This window comes from Lissotriton vulgaris, unplaced genomic scaffold, assembly GCF_964263255.1.
Source record: "Lissotriton vulgaris unplaced genomic scaffold, aLisVul1.2 SCAFFOLD_772, whole genome shotgun sequence".
Classification (NCBI taxonomy): domain Eukaryota; kingdom Metazoa; phylum Chordata; class Amphibia; order Caudata; family Salamandridae; genus Lissotriton; species Lissotriton vulgaris.
This window is the reverse complement of record NW_028247866.1, coordinates 556869-572481: the sequence shown is the minus strand read 5'-3', so window position 1 is coordinate 572481 and position 15613 is coordinate 556869. Positions and strand designations below refer to the sequence as shown.

General features: G+C 43.4%; 1 protein-coding gene across 1 annotated transcript in view; it reads left to right on the top strand.

Annotated features, from left to right (window-relative positions):
* CEP85L (centrosomal protein 85L) overlaps window positions 1-14839 on the top strand; it is a 351940-nt gene extending 337101 nt beyond the window's left edge. The window contains exons 11-12 of the mRNA XM_086949826.1: window positions 3565-3778; window positions 14019-14839. Coding sequence (XP_086805952.1) covers window positions 3565-3778; window positions 14019-14182 — 378 coding nt within the window. The 3' untranslated portion in view covers window positions 14183-14839. The remainder of the gene's footprint in view (window positions 1-3564; window positions 3779-14018) is intronic.
* Window positions 14840-15613: the final 774 nt, after the last annotated feature.

The window sequence follows — 15613 nt, the reverse complement described above, 5'->3', positions numbered from 1 at the left end:
TTGAGGGCCCTAGTTTCATGGCACCAGTGTCGGTTTCTTGGATGGCTCCGTGTTCCTGGCGCGGAAAGCTATGTATAGAACTGACGTCAGCATGCGAGGGTGGCGTTTAAGTACTCTGACGAAGTCATCCCGGCGATCCCAACGACGGACGTGGAGCCGCAGACGACGCCTACCGACGCGCAGGGGTACTGCTGACAAAAACGTTCCCAATCCAGTCTGACGCCTGGGGATAGTCTAAGGTAAGGAATCTAACACTAACTAATGTTTCTTACAGATATATCGTTACCGAAGGTAAGTAACTTGTGCGTCCATTCTTCAGATTTGCTGCTTCCTGGCCAGCCTGACGCAGCAGCTCTCCAGGAAGAGAACTCTGTTCACTTGAAGGTCAGATCTATTCCCCACCAAGTAAGCGGAAACCAGGACTGACAGGAGCAGCACAGGACCAATACCAGTGGTATCGGACCCTTTGCAGCAAGACAAGACCATGAGAGTTCAGTTGGTACTCTGACTTCAAGATATAGCAGCCGACTAGAGACGTCTGCACCGCAGAGACCCACTTCTGGAGTTGCCCAGCTGTCCTGATTTTGCACCCTCAGCTGGCGAAACTGGCAAACACAAGGCTCTAGGACGCACAGAGCCCAGTCGACCTTTATACCCTGCACCCGAGCGCCCCAGCCCGGGTACCGACTAACCGGCTGTGGCTCCTTGTTCCAAAGACCCTTGTGATCCAAGTTCCCCTAAGTAGCCTGTTTCTAGGTGTCCCCCCTGTCTTCTTACCGATGTAGCGCCACAGTTACCAACCTGACCAGCACCTCTGCATCCAGACGCCCCAGGGCAGGTAACGAGCAACTCTTTGGACCTTTGCCCCATACAACTTTAAAAACCAAAGGAGACTCCCAGAAACTGCTCATAAATACCTGTATGCTATCTATGCCTTTTCACCCATAGGAAAGTAGTGTGTGTATAAAGGCGCATTTAAGTAAGTGTACAATATTAAAAAAATTACTTACTTGATAACAAAGTTCTTGATATCAAAATGTATATAAAAATACAACGTATTTTTCTAAATTGGTCTCAAATTTATTCTTGGGTGTATTTCATTTATTGCCTCCGAGTACAACAAATGCTTAGCACTACCCTATGATAAGCTTAACTGCTCGCCCACACTACCACAAAAGAGAGCAATTGGGTTATCATTTTTGCCTTTGTAAACCCAATGGGGTTTACTTGAACTCCCTTCACAGTGTACCTTGTTTTGGTCCACTATATAAAGAGCTAACTTCAGACAACAGCCCCTAAACTACTTAATAAAAAAAAAGGATTAGAAGCAGAGTACACAGTTTAGAAGTCCCCACACTCAGACCTCCTCAGTGCTTGAATCCTTAACTGTAGCAACGAGAGGGCGAAAACTTCCCAGCTGTGCTCAAAGCAGAAAGCGGCTGGGGCAGAGTTTGAAATGTACCTGTGTAGGTTGTGGTTTCTGGCAGGGGCACCAGACAACAGATCACCACAAGGACAGAGGGGGGTGCCCCTGCTCTGCTTCTTCCTGGTGCTGACTGGCTTAGGACAGACCCGCTTTTTGCTGGGCTTGGCCCATGCAATGGGATTGCAACAAGCACTTTTTAGTGTGATCAGGCCACGCCTCCTTCCTCATAGCTGTTAACACAAGCGACTGCTGGCGCAAAGGGTGATGGGGGAATGGAGTCCCCTTGGTTCAGGGCAGTCTGCGGGGGTCAAGAACTCCCTTTCCAGAAAGTAAAATGTCCCACAGGACGGGACTGCAACAAGAGCTTTATAGCACGATCAAGCAACGCCCCCTTCCTCGTATCTGATAGCACAAGCACCTCCTTGTTCAAAGGGCAATGGGGGATGGATTCCCCTTGGTTCAGGGCTGTCGGTGGGGGCCTAGAACCCCCTTTTCAGAAAGTATGCCTGTGCGGAGTTCACAGAAGTGACTCCAAAACTCAGAAGTGCTACACGGAATTCCGCATGTGGCGGAGTGCGTTATGTCCCACCGCTTGCGTTATTTTTAGCGGCAGGTGTTTGTTCCACTCAGGAAAACTGGCGCGAACGGCTCCATGCGCAGCGCAAGAGGGCGCTGCTTCTTTCTTCCACTCGAGTAGATGTTCTACTAGAGCTGCAGCTTCCTTAACGTGAACGGAATGTTTCTCAACGTGAGAGGTAGCATCCATCCGCAACCGCCCGCTTTGAGAAATCTTGCGGGTAGGTGGTCTGGAGTAATATTTGACCTTACTCTTGTTCGCCAACTAGCAGAGCTGAGTTTTTCGGAACTCCACGCAGAGCAGAAAGTAAAGTGTCCTCCGTTCTTTCATTCATTTATGTCAGAAACTGGCGTTTTTCTGTAGTAGCATAACATCTTGGCACCTTCATGCCCAGATGAGGAGCTAGTCAATAAATGGGCAAGACTGCAAACTGTCCCCTGCTGTTAAACTCATACTGCTAGTTCCCTGAATCGTTACAACTAGATCCGGCATAATTCATTTTTCCAGCACTGAGGAAAAATTGTACTTTCACCCTTTGGGTTATTCACAAATTCTACATGGGGCTGTGAGTAGTACCTTCATGCAGACTGGTAAGCTTTGGAGGTGGGTGTTGGGTATATTCGTTATTCCCTCCTGCTAGAAATTATATTTTGTCAATACCTAGCGGCTGAGACGCTGTTCTCACTTCCTAACCTTTCATATTAATGAAGGCCAAGTGGCAGATGGGGAACATCTCAGATTCTTCAAATTAGGGAAAATACCATCAACAAAAACTGAACATTGGACTGACAGTGTGGTGAATGCTGGTGATAAAAATCATACCTGTAATACTAGTAATTTTCCAGTACCTGAGGTAACAAACAGCTGCCTGGCATTAATAGGTTATCAGCCTAATGATAACAGAGGGTGAGTAGTATTTTGGAAACAATGTGTATATTCGTGTTCATTTCAACTGTGCACTAAATGGTACATTTGTATGCTGTAGTGATATGTTGCTTATTATATAATAAGCAGTGGACTTAATTTCCTGAAATCACATTTTACCACCAAGTACTAAATGCTCTTTGTTCCTTGGTATTGTTTGTGTGCATTATACAATTCACAATCTTTTGCGGTCTGAAATAATGAAAGGGCAGTTTAAGGTGTTTTGTTTGCTGGGTGTCTGTTTTTGTTCCAGAATTAATTTGTAAAATAACTTACTTGGCTGTGGAATATCAGGCCTGTGTTGACCACTGCATTTCATGTAGAACTGTTAATTATTTTTAAATAATTTTTCGTTTAGCAGTGCCTATATTTTCAAAACTGTATACGTAAGTGAGTGAAGCTAAATATTAGTAATAGACCAGTATTTGTAGTTTGGCTTAGATACAACTTACACTGCTGTTGCTGAGCAGAGTGGATCATGTCCTTTACAGCGGATATATGAGGTGTCCTATAGTTTTGGTTTCTGGTACATATCTTTCAAAAATCTCTTGAAAATATTTGAATCTTATCGTCAAATATTTAAACTATTATTAAAAACATAAAGTAATGTTAACATTTAGTTTTTTCTCTTTCCAAGAGCCAAAGATTTAGAGAAGAAAATTCATCTCTCAAGGAACAAGTTCATCAGATGCAGATATCACGACAGCCACTGTCGGAGAAGATCCCAGTGGCAGATCAGTTATTCAGGGAGTTGTCGCACTGCTTGTTCGACCTCAAAGCGCTGTGCAGTATTCTGAACCAGAGAGCCCAAGGCAAGGAGCCGAACCTTACTCTACTTCTAGGAATAGAACGTAAGCAATGTTAACATATAAAAAGCCATTTTGTGAAGAAAATCAGACATTGTGGCAAAAGGGTGCCATATGACTTTTTCCCCTTTCATCTTTTCATTCCTTTCAAAAAACATTTTTTTTTAATAATTGGGGAAATTTTGATATTCTAAAACCAAATCCTCACAAATGCTCCTTTCATATATTTTGACAATCACATCTGCATACATTTTATACTTCAGTAGCTAAGGACAGATAACACTTTGCTGTTGTTTGCTCTTAATTTGAAGGTTGCATCCCGCAACTGTGTATGTGTTTGCGCTATATGATGCGGACTGTTTTCTTTCACAATCTGTATCTAAGGCGACTGCAAATTTGACAATATTGCCACGACGGAGACCAGCTTGATATGATCCTCAGCAATAAGTGGAGCAGGGAAATGCTTGAGGCTACTTTTTGAAAGTCAAACCACATCATTTGAAAGAAAGCATACTTGGAATTTTCAAATATGCAGATAAATGTAATAATATTTGACACGGTTGCCTGGTATTTAAGGACTTGCTTCTAACATCCGGTGTGACCTGTTGGTCAGTACTATTGTGACAAACTCAGTCTTTCATCCTTCATCAAATAAATTGAGTACCATTAAATTCTATTGTAGCAGGAAGTTTAATTTACAAGGCTATGAAATGGCCAGCGCTATATAAAACAAAATCTAAAATGTTCTGCTAACTAAACTTGAAAAATGCTTGAAAGTCAGTCACACTAACCCAAAGTGCCCTGTACTCTTACTCCAGGATTAGAGTCCAGCTGTTTTCACTGACCTCAATTTCAATGTTCCTACTGGTTTTTTTTGTCACCAAAGAAACAGTAGGAACATTGAGACTTAGGTCAATGAAAACACCTGGATTCCCATCCAGGAGTAAGAGTACAGGGTACTCTGTTTATTATGCAGTATCTGGGAAGCAGTATCCTCTGACCCCGTCTTAGTTTAGAGAAACCTCTCCCCCCCCCCCCCCCCCTCACAAAGTGTCTTGAAACGTTCTTTAGAAATTGTGTAAACAGTCCCACCAACCTACAACATAAGTAATGTGGCTACCCGTGAGAGATGCTAAGCAGGATACAACACAACTGAATTTGCTGGTATCTTTTAAAAGGTTTAACATCCTACATCAGGTCACCGTGGATCAGTAACCCACCAGTTATCTTCTACACATGCACCAGTTAAGAGTGTTTGACATGTGCTCCTACAAAACATACTGATCCCACATACTTCCTGCACACTTGATTGCTTATGAAAATATTCACATACCTTTGCTCTATTTGCTTGATAGTGAAACAATCTATTCTCCCTTGGGGTCAACCAACTGCCATTTGCTGCTTCCTCCTACACACACATGTATACAGTAGTGGTTATATCTCCAACTACCTTATACACCACAGTAAAAATCCCTTCTAATACCTCCACACATATGGATGATGGCTATTGGAGGCTTGCTTCTGCTGATGCCTTACTTGAACCTTTTACCCAGGCACCAAGATTGGACCCAGAAAACGTAATAGCAATATTTAGTCACTGTCTCCAGGTTCAGCTGAACAACTTTCTATGTAATCAGACACCAAAATCGACGACCGTGCAGTACATAGACTATGCCTTTATAGGTACAAGATCCAGAGTGGCTGAGATTTCTTAATGTATCCTCAACATTTATGTTGTTCTCAGTTGAGGAGATTGTCACCTCCCAAATCATCTTACTAGAAGTCCAGCAGCTTGTGCTGTAAACACATGTCTGCTAGTTATCCTCATACCGTCTCTGTTATCTTGTCAGATGACAGGATGGCCCATATGTTCTATGTGCCCTCATGAACCCCATCCTTACTATTACACCAGAGAATCTAAGAGGATTGAGGCTTTGGTGAAGTGAATATTTGTGTCAGGCAGTCTTTCTATAAAGATGTCTAATACAGCTTGCCCTTTGGCAAGGAACGCCCCTGCTTTATGGGAGATTGCAGCCATGGCTAACCCAAGCTTGACAGAGTTTCATAGGCAGAGAAACTCTGTTATTTGATAACTGTGTCAAAGTAGGCTGTGCTGACTGGCTTGGATGCAGTTTGCAGATCTATGTAGTTCAGTATAGTCTTTGACAGACTTGCCTAGATGAGAACCACTTTCTTGCTGAGGGAGGTTCAGATACAGTTGCTCGATATGCCCTTCAAGTGGTCAGCCAGCACCATTTCAGCAAAAAAACGGATTCTTCAGAAAACATTCCAAGAGAGCTGGATGACTGCTGAAGCATGACAGTTAGCCTCACTCTTCAGACATTTCATCAACTAAATCGGAAGTATAAGGACTACGGTCACCAGTTCGGTAGCGGTAGGGGAGAGAAACACTGTTATCATTCTCTTCCTTATCTGTACCAGCAACACCCAAAGTTCTCTGAGGCCTCAAACTTACCCACTTAAGGATTAGTGATTGGAGGACAGGTGTTGCACTTCTTCAAGAAGGTCAGAGAAAACATTTCACACCAGTAGATCCTCCAGATTCTGATAAAAGGTTTTTCCCTACATTTTCTGAGCAAGTCCATGTTAACCTCCTTGCTCTTGCCCCACACAAACATCTTCAGCAAAGTGATATCTTCTCTACTAGTGAAAAGGCAATCAAACTAGTTCCCCCATTAGTAATCAAATGGGGTATTACTCCAGATATTGCCGTATCCCAAGAAAGGGGGAGGTTTGCAATTGATTTTAGACCTTGAGATCATGAAACACATTTCTCAGAAAAAGGCAGGTTTGATTTGCTGATGGTATCACAGTCCCTGCAAACTCTACATTAGCAAGACTCTCTGGTTTCTTCAGCTCTCCAGGATGCCTACTTTGATATCCTGATATCGACCCAGGACTGGAAACTCCCAGAATTAATTTTAATAAGAGATCAGTATTTTTAATTTGCTTGCCTGCCTATGGACTGGCCTGTTCTTCGAGGGTGCTCACAAAGATGATGTTGGTACTTGTAGCGCAGCTGCACCGTCGAAGACACTTCATCTCAACTTACCTGGATGATTGACTTCTTCTCCACCTCATTTGTTAAGGATCATTACTGCTACAACCATTCTTTTAAACAAGTTCGGCTTTATATGGAAAGAGAAGTAATTATGGCTCATCCTTTGCTAGCACATATTTGCATTTGTGGAAACACTCTAGCCATGTGTTGAGAGAGATTGTTAAGTACAAACCAGATGATCTCAATGTTTACCAAGACTCTGCACCAAATGAAAAATGCTGTCCTACACCTTCAAGTCTTGATGGCTTTCTATATTTTCTGGTTCTTCTTGTACTTTTGAAAATGACACATGATATGACACGATATGGATCAGAACTGTGTCAGCTAAAGTGCGTTGTACACCTCCATTGCTTATCCAGTTTCTAATATTCTAAACTGATCCAGACAATCTGTTGCTGGGTCACCCTTTAAGACCTCCTTGGCATTAAGTGACAGTGGTCACAGATGAATCTTTCCATGGCTGGGGAGCAAATACAGATGATCCAATATTCAGCTCCCTGTATGCCTACATGTAGGTCTTGAAACTGAAGTTAGTCAAATTAACCCATAAAACATCTGCAATATTTACCTGAACTCAGGGGCATAGCTGGGGGCTCCTGGGGGCGGTCTGCCCCAGGCGGCACTATTTTGGGGGCGGCTGGTGGGCCGCCACTTGTGGGCAGCCCAGGATTTATTAAGGGGGGGGGGGGGGGAGTCTCAGCATCAGGTATCAGTTACTTTCCACTGTGCGACTTTCCCATGCCCCTTCCCCACCCAGAGCACCTCTGCAGCCCAGCACTCCCGCTCTGCTTCAGCAGCCCTCAATGGGATCCAAGCCAAGAAAAATATGCACGAGGCAGATCACTCCCCTGCGGCTCGCACACATTCCAAAGCTTAGCTAAGCCCCTCTGGCCACGGGGCTGGATACTTGCACCCCCAGCCTGTCAGCTCCGCCGCCGCTATTAGAAAGGACACCTCAGTAACAGCCTGTAATGAACATTAATAAACCATCGGCTGTTGAATAATAGATGATATGTGTATCAAATATGACAATTACTAGCGAGGCTGACACGGCTGCCGTGCGCCACGAGGGAATACTATCACTTCACCGGGGCTCAGTGGATGCTCTTGTGCGCGAGGTGCCCTCGCTCCATGTGCTGTTTTTCAAAGATGGGGACATCTGGCGTCTGCTCCTCCCTGTCTTCTCCACTGGAATAGCTCATCTCAAGCAGGACTAGCTGGACACATAGCGAGGACTGATGGGTGTGCGCTGGGCACCAGCATACCCGCTGTCTGATTGTGAGCAGTATCTCCATGTTCATAAAAGAACTAATGGCCGACTTGTTATCCGTAAATACTCGAGCCATTGTTGGGGGCTTGAGATAGGGACAGGACAGTGATGACTGTACATCCAGCCACCCCATACCCACACGTGTATGTAAGTGCAAGCGCACCTGCTTGCAATGCTTGCTGCACCACTTAGCATAGTAGTGGTGCAGGGTGCCGCACGGTCTACCGTATATGTGCGTCACAGGACTGTCAATCTTCTAGCGCGTGTAAGCGCTACCAATGACGGCCCTGAGCATCATTTTTTGGCCAGCCCCCGCACTCCAGCAGTGACGCACACACCACAACCTCGACACTTGTGAGTGGAGGAGCCTCGCACTAGCCTTGCTATTTCAAATTTGCTGCAGATAGTCTGACCGAGCGAAATCAGTCTCACACTGTCGGGACTGTCTCAGTGTCTCTACCAGTTGAAAACGGCCTGCTGGTGGTGTATGCGTGCACTGGGCCTGGCCTGTGCTGTTGTGCCCTTCCTCCCCTTCGCTGACAGACTCATTCACTCATGACAGGTGTGCGCCCGCAGCGAGTTAAAAGCACGCCCCTCCCCTGCCTAATCAAGTAAGTGAAAATGAATTAAATTTGTATTTTGTTGCGCCACTTAGGAATGTTTTAGAAAAGGAATGGAGAAATATCGTAACTGATTAGCATAGAAAGCTTTGCAAGTCTAGACTTATTGCGTTAAGTGATGTGGCTCGCCATTTTTAAACCTGACTCAGGAAGGGGTTATGTGAACGACGCTGTGCACATTTCATAACGCTGTGACTAGAACTTCTATGGTTCTTGAATCTACTGAGTGGTAAACGCCAATCCCGCTCGAGAATCCAAATAAGCGCTTTTTCAGTAACTGGCAACTTTCCCAAAAGCACCTGTCATGTCCAGCCAAACAGGCCTCGTACAACAAAAATGTCTGTTCACCATTGATGATGACGTTGGCTGTGGATACTATCGCTTTGAAGTCATAAAAGTAACTCACAGACATAAGCTAAAAAAAAAGAAAACACACAGACACAGAACTGTCATAGTTTCTCTTTTTCTTCCTCCCCCTTTCAAAGCAGAGAGAAACGTCATTTTAAAATAGCATTCAAACATCCCCACCATTACAGTTCCCCTTGGACCTTTTCACTCCTGTATTTCAGAGATATGATTGTCCTGGACAGTATATTTGTGCATGGGAACATATAGGTATATTGACAATACCATCTCCATTTCCAAGGAATGTCAATTTAACATACCACAGGCACAGAACTAAATGTTCAGGATGTGAAATTCTTTTGCAGGATGCAGATTTTAATAAAGTGAACCCACCTCAAATAAACTTCCTGTTGCATTTCTCTTGGAATTTTCTTTGGTGTGCGTTTAATTCTTGCAGCTCCAGCAGGTGGGGGGAGGGGGGCAGGGGACTAACCTAGTTAGTCAGTATGCAAGTGACATCATAGTGTGTGCCATCACAGCCTGTGATGTCACAATGCATGACTTCACACGTGGCATCACAGTAAATGTCATCACATATCATGAGTGCATTTAAGCGCATTATGCGATTTAACAAATTAGCTAAATCTGGGCCTCATCTAATTTTACACCTTTTTTAAAACCCTGCCACAAATAATTGACAACATGGAGGAAGTCCGCTTTTTCTAAGATTTTTATGGCGTTAAGACATCCGCTGCGGAGGTGCCCAGTAAATATCAGGGAATAGTAATCGGTGAGATAGTCCAGGTGGCTAAAGTATTTCTTGGAGAGATTTCTGTGTTGTGTAGTCCCAGATCTGCCTGCAAAGCATGTAATATGCAGGTGACAGAATTTTTTTTAAAATGTTGCTAGGTAAGTGGGTTACTGCTTTGAACACAGATCTGTTTCGTTACTTGCAGTTCATAAATAATAAGCCTTTTAATATAGCACAGTGAGCTACGTAGGATATGTGACTGTTACACCTTTTAACTTTCACTGACTCATGCAACACATCTTGTACACTGATTTACACACTTGCATGATTTATTGTCAATCTGTATGTTATGTAAATCGGTCTTACACCCTGCATTGGGATGCGTTGCACTATAAAAGAAACAAAATAGTGCTATTTAGATTGTGTGTAAATACTGGGACAGACAAACACATCTGACATTCTTACAGTTCATGCACTTACATAAAGGGACCTAACAAAGTCAAAAGCATGCCTCTCAAGTACCTGTGAAGAGATAACAAGCTGTGTGCTTTTGTCTCCCTCCATTGCATTTAGATTTAAGTGTGAGGTTCCAGGCCACTCGATCAAAAGGGTCGTTACTCTGTTGAGTACATGCGCCTTGGCAGCGGGTGTTCTCTGGGAGCTGGTAGAGGTTAGTGTTGGGCACGCAGCACCTCTGCTCCGACCTTTGCTTTCTCCAGGATTGGAGTAGAGTGTGGTGTCGTAACTTAAACCCTGCCAATCCACCTACGCTTCTCGCTGCCCTTTTCCCCCAGAAACCCGCCTCCCCCCTGCTACCAGCCGTGGGCCGCAATTTGTGGAATAGCCCTGGGCACCAGAACCTCTAGCTACGCCACTGTCTGAACAAGATGGTCAGAGGAGGCTCAAAACTCCAATTCGAGACAGAAGAATTGATCTGTCACAGAAGGTGATCATCAATGCAGCTTTCTCAGCAGACTGTCTGTAAATCTTAAACAGAAATTATAGTAGAAAGTAATGGACCAGTAGTCCAACTCCACGCACTGAAGAACGATCCGCTTGCCACCAGGGCGAAATGGAAATGCAGTTTGTTTTGCTCCATAGAATTTGCCAGGAAGGGATGTCAAAGGAGCACCCCATCTCTACCTAAGGAGTTGTGCTCCCAGTTGGTGGAGATCTGTTTACCTAGCAGGTGTATTTCAACCAATCCTTGTGACTCTAAACTTGCTTGGATTGACCTTTAAAAAGTAGCCTTAGCACTGTATGAACTTCTTGTGGAGCTGATGGGGTTGTTGCTAACGCCCAGGCATTCTTCCATCTGAAACCTAGGTTATCATTTGCAGCATTGTTTTACAGAGTGTCTATTGATACACTTAAAGCTGGGACTTTGTGCATTCCTTAGTTTGCAGTGTCTGCATTTGAAAAACAATGGAGCATTGGAATAGTGAAAGTCGATTTCTGTTGCCATTTGTTCATCTGATCTACGTTCATTGTTTAAACTGCTGGATGTTTCTAGATTCTTAAAATGTTTCCACATTACTTTTCAAACATTCCCTTTCAGGTCCCCTCCTGGAATCTAAATCTGGTTCTCAGGTTATTTATGTTTTTTTTAATTCAAAACTACACCTACTGTTCACGCAAATCTCTGGTGTGAAATATCTCACGTTTGCTGGTAATTACATCTTCTAGAAAGGTCATCAATGTGCAGGCTCTTCGGGCCTCACCCTGCTTTACAATGTTTTCTAAGCTCCGCTTAGAGTTCATCTTTCCTTCTTTACAAAGGTTGCAGCAGAATTGCACATCGACAAACATATTGTGTTGCCTTCCTCCCTGCCTCTGCTTCACCCATCCAAGGAATTCAAGGTTGAGGAGACAGCACAGTTCTCCGCCACTGCATTCACAGAAAGCAACATTCCAAATGGACAATAAGCTTTTTGCCTGTTTTGGGGCATGTAAACTTGGTAATAAAACCAACAATTTCTACAAGGATATCTCGAAATATAAAGCATAATTTCATGTTAGCAAACACATCTCCACGAGAAAGATTTCATTTCAACTCTGCGATTAGCATGTTAGCATCTTCCTAAAGATCAGCAAATCAGCTACTAGTCTTGTGTGCATTCTTCCAAAAATATTGTTTGGAAATGGACAAAAGGGAACATCCTCAATTTGGTAGATCAGGCTCAATCTTTTTTATTGAAATTCCTTGAAGAGCCTCCTAACTCTTCCTAGATGCATACTTTGAGGGGGGATACACAAAATTAATCTGCATGCGCAATTTACTTCCCTTTAGTAATACTTTTTATGTTGGAAGATTAATTTCAGTTGGCGGGTGCCAGTGCTCAGCACGGCCACTTTATTTTTTAGTTTATTCTTGAGGTAGGTTACAAAAGTAGAGAGGCTGTGATGCAATCATTGATCATTTAAAAATCTTTTTTTTTCTCAAAAGAAAATTCAGTAACTATCTGGTCAGGAGGGGTCGAGCTTTACATGGGGTCTGATGTCAGCCATTCACAGAGATTCCTGGCAGGCATAAGAAAATGACTACAATGCACCAACGCACTAGCCTCCCATTAGCTGGTGATTCATTCAGCACTGTGGGGACTGTACATGCGTGCACTTTGATCTCGGTCTGTTCATGTATTCTCGCTCATGCTGAGTTGCCCTTATAGTGGTGGGATCTCTTGCACACTCCAAGAAGGCTTCTGCCCAGGCCCAGTTCTGCTCTTGCGCGACCCCTTCCATGTGGCGAGGTCCCAGGCACCTGAATTAGATTGTGTGCAGCAAAAGCTTAGCCCGTCATGTCTGGCACCAACAAGGCAGGCCATGGCCAACAGCAGTCTTAGCCATTACATCAACGCACTGGATCCAGACATGGCCCTTCTTGCACTCCAACATTACTGGTGTTTGTATGCTAGAACATCCCCTTAAGTCCAAGCTGCCACAGGGCTGGGAAATAGAGCAGAAACTATGGTGCATGCTCTTCAATGTAGCAATGCAGAGGCAGTGCCCATGTTTCACAAATGGTGGAAGGAGGAGTTCCCATTATTGTCGATGTGTGGCGCCCTCCTATGAAAACTGATAGATCCATCAATGTTTTTAATTCAAAGTAAGCACTGTAGAATACTTACTGCCTTCCTCCCCCTCTCGAGATTAAGATAAGAGGTTCTTGTATATTTTGTAATCGTAATCTGCAGCTCAAACATCTTCGGGCACAAAATAAACAGACACAATAGACGTCACCTGCTTGTATGGCACCTTATATGTTACGGACTTCTCCAACATCCCAAATAATGTTGTTCAGTGCCACCTAATGCTGGTGAATAGGAATTCAAGTAAAATTGTCCTAATCTAGTCTTGCACGTTGCGGGAAGGAACCAGACAGGAATTTGCATCGTCCTGGAGAACGTTTTTTACCAGTGGTAAGCAACTTGTCCTCCACTACACCTAAACGCGTGAAAGAAGCTTCCTATTACCAAGTGCCTGATTTCTAATTTCCTGCTCTGGGGTCCTTATTTTTTGGCATTAGCAGACTTGCTTGTATGTCCAATGTTAAAGTAGGTGCTGCAAATCTCTCTCAAGTATGCAGGAATTATACACTCTGCAGGCATTTCTGTAATCTTCACTCACCTAGACACCAGGGCATGTGGTAGTTCTTAAGTTAAGCCACAGCAAAACACTCGGGCAGTTCTAGCAATTCTCTGCTCCTACTAATTCTGAACATTGCCATTGATCCTTTAAGTTCAGTCAGAAGTCCTAAAACGTTTGACCTGATTCTACCTCAAAGATACATAGGTTGTCAAAGCCTTCCAAACCAGCTGGTAAAATTCATGTTTACTGCACCAAAATAAATATGGAATACAAAAAATACTTAAGAATTCACCGGTAATATGGTCCAGTATTGCCATCACAGCTTATCCTGGCTTGCAGAAAACACTTACCACCAACTTGACCATACGTCTTATGGTTTGTCACCTGAACCCCTTGATGGCTTTATAGGACTATATTCCTCAGTTACCAGTGTTCTATAACATATGTATGTATGTGTACACTCCTTAAACTTTACAACTTATTCTATTCAGTGTAATTTGAAGAATCTTACAAAATATGACTGTTATATTGGTTAGCTTTCTTCATACACAGATGCATTTGTTTATTTTGGTTTAGCTTTCTTCATACACAGATGCATTTGTTTATTTTTTCATTTGTTTTGCTAACAGCCTCGAATGCATCATCTGAAGAAAGTGGTGAATGTCACAGCTCAGAATCTCTTGAAACGAGACTCAGCGATGTGCATCAGTTACGGCAAGACATCCATGAATTAAGAACTATAATGTCAGACTGTTACGCTCAGGATATGGGGGACAACTGCATAACCCAGTGACCCACAGTTTGCCTCAGAGCAGTATTGACTTTTGATGTGAAATTGCTGCTGCTTCACTGTCCCTCCATGCATTTCCGTTACAGAGCTATATATATACTGGTGGTCACTGGCGAATGAATACGTTTGGAAAGCAAGATGAACACCATGAGTCCTTCTCCACTTTCGTCTGATGAAAACATGGTCATGGAAGTGCCAGAAAACTGTGCTTTCCTTTCTCCAGACTACTAAGTGTTGGACCAAGCTGTGAAATGTTTTAAAATGAGAGGAGATGGACTGTGCCTCCCATTTGGCTGATTTAAATTGTTTGTGCAGTAGACAGTGGAGGGTTCATGAAGCAAAACATGCTAAAAGTGTTATGTGGTGGTTTAACTGAAAGATCATTTGGAAATGTATTTTTTCTGTGTCTGTTCTGCTACTCTGACATTTTGAACGTGATGCTTGTGTGGCTCTGCACAGGGCCACTGCTTTGTGGTACTGCTACTGGACATAGCGCTGTACTCGAAGAAGCAGAACATTGCCACTATTGTCTTTCTTCCTTCTGTGCAGCACAGTATAGTGCATGAAACATTGCCACTATTGTCTTTCTTCCTTCTGTGCCGCACAGTATAGTGCATGAACTCCATAGAGGTTACAAAATAAAGATACAATGTAAGAGCCAGCCAATTTTTGAGACCATGTTGGGAGCACCAAACTGCTTATTGAGGATAAATCCTGCACCTGTAAATATCCTTAGATGATCTTTTGAGTTACCCACTGACTGGTTCAGTAGTTGTTGTAGAAAAGGTCAAATTTTCATTGTAAAGTTGATATGACTAACAGAATCATGATGATTAGCAAATGTGTGCCAGAAATGGCTTTGAGGCAGTAAAGATGTAGAGAGTGCATTCAACAGACCGTAAGGGAGAAGGGAAGTGCATATACTGACCATGCTATTTGTTCTAATATTGCATTTCCAAAAGATCAACTAACCTCGCCAGTGAGTGGCATTTGTTTTAAAAAAATTATATTTTTAAAATGGTTGTTTATTGTTTCCACTTGTGGGCCCTTTGTCTCCAGCAATGCACAATGGTACAGCATCAATGGACTTGTTGGTGGAATGTTTTTAAAAACATTCCTCCAATTGTAACCATTTGAGAGTTTGGTCCAGATGAACGACCATGTCTAAGGACGCAACGACTCGTATTAGTTTACTGAACTGACCGTTGCTAAGCTATGCCCGTGTGGTGTTATAGCACACTGAGGTTTTAAAGTATGTAATGCACTTGATTTGGGAGCATTGCGCTTCCCTACCCCAGGGCCAGTAGCACCGCAGTCTTGCCTGTGCAAGGGTGCTGAATTGGCCCATGTTACTTTTGCAGACCTTACCTAAAATGATGCAGCACACAAAGCTATCATTCTTATTTATGGTTTTCAATATTTAAGGCGCATAGT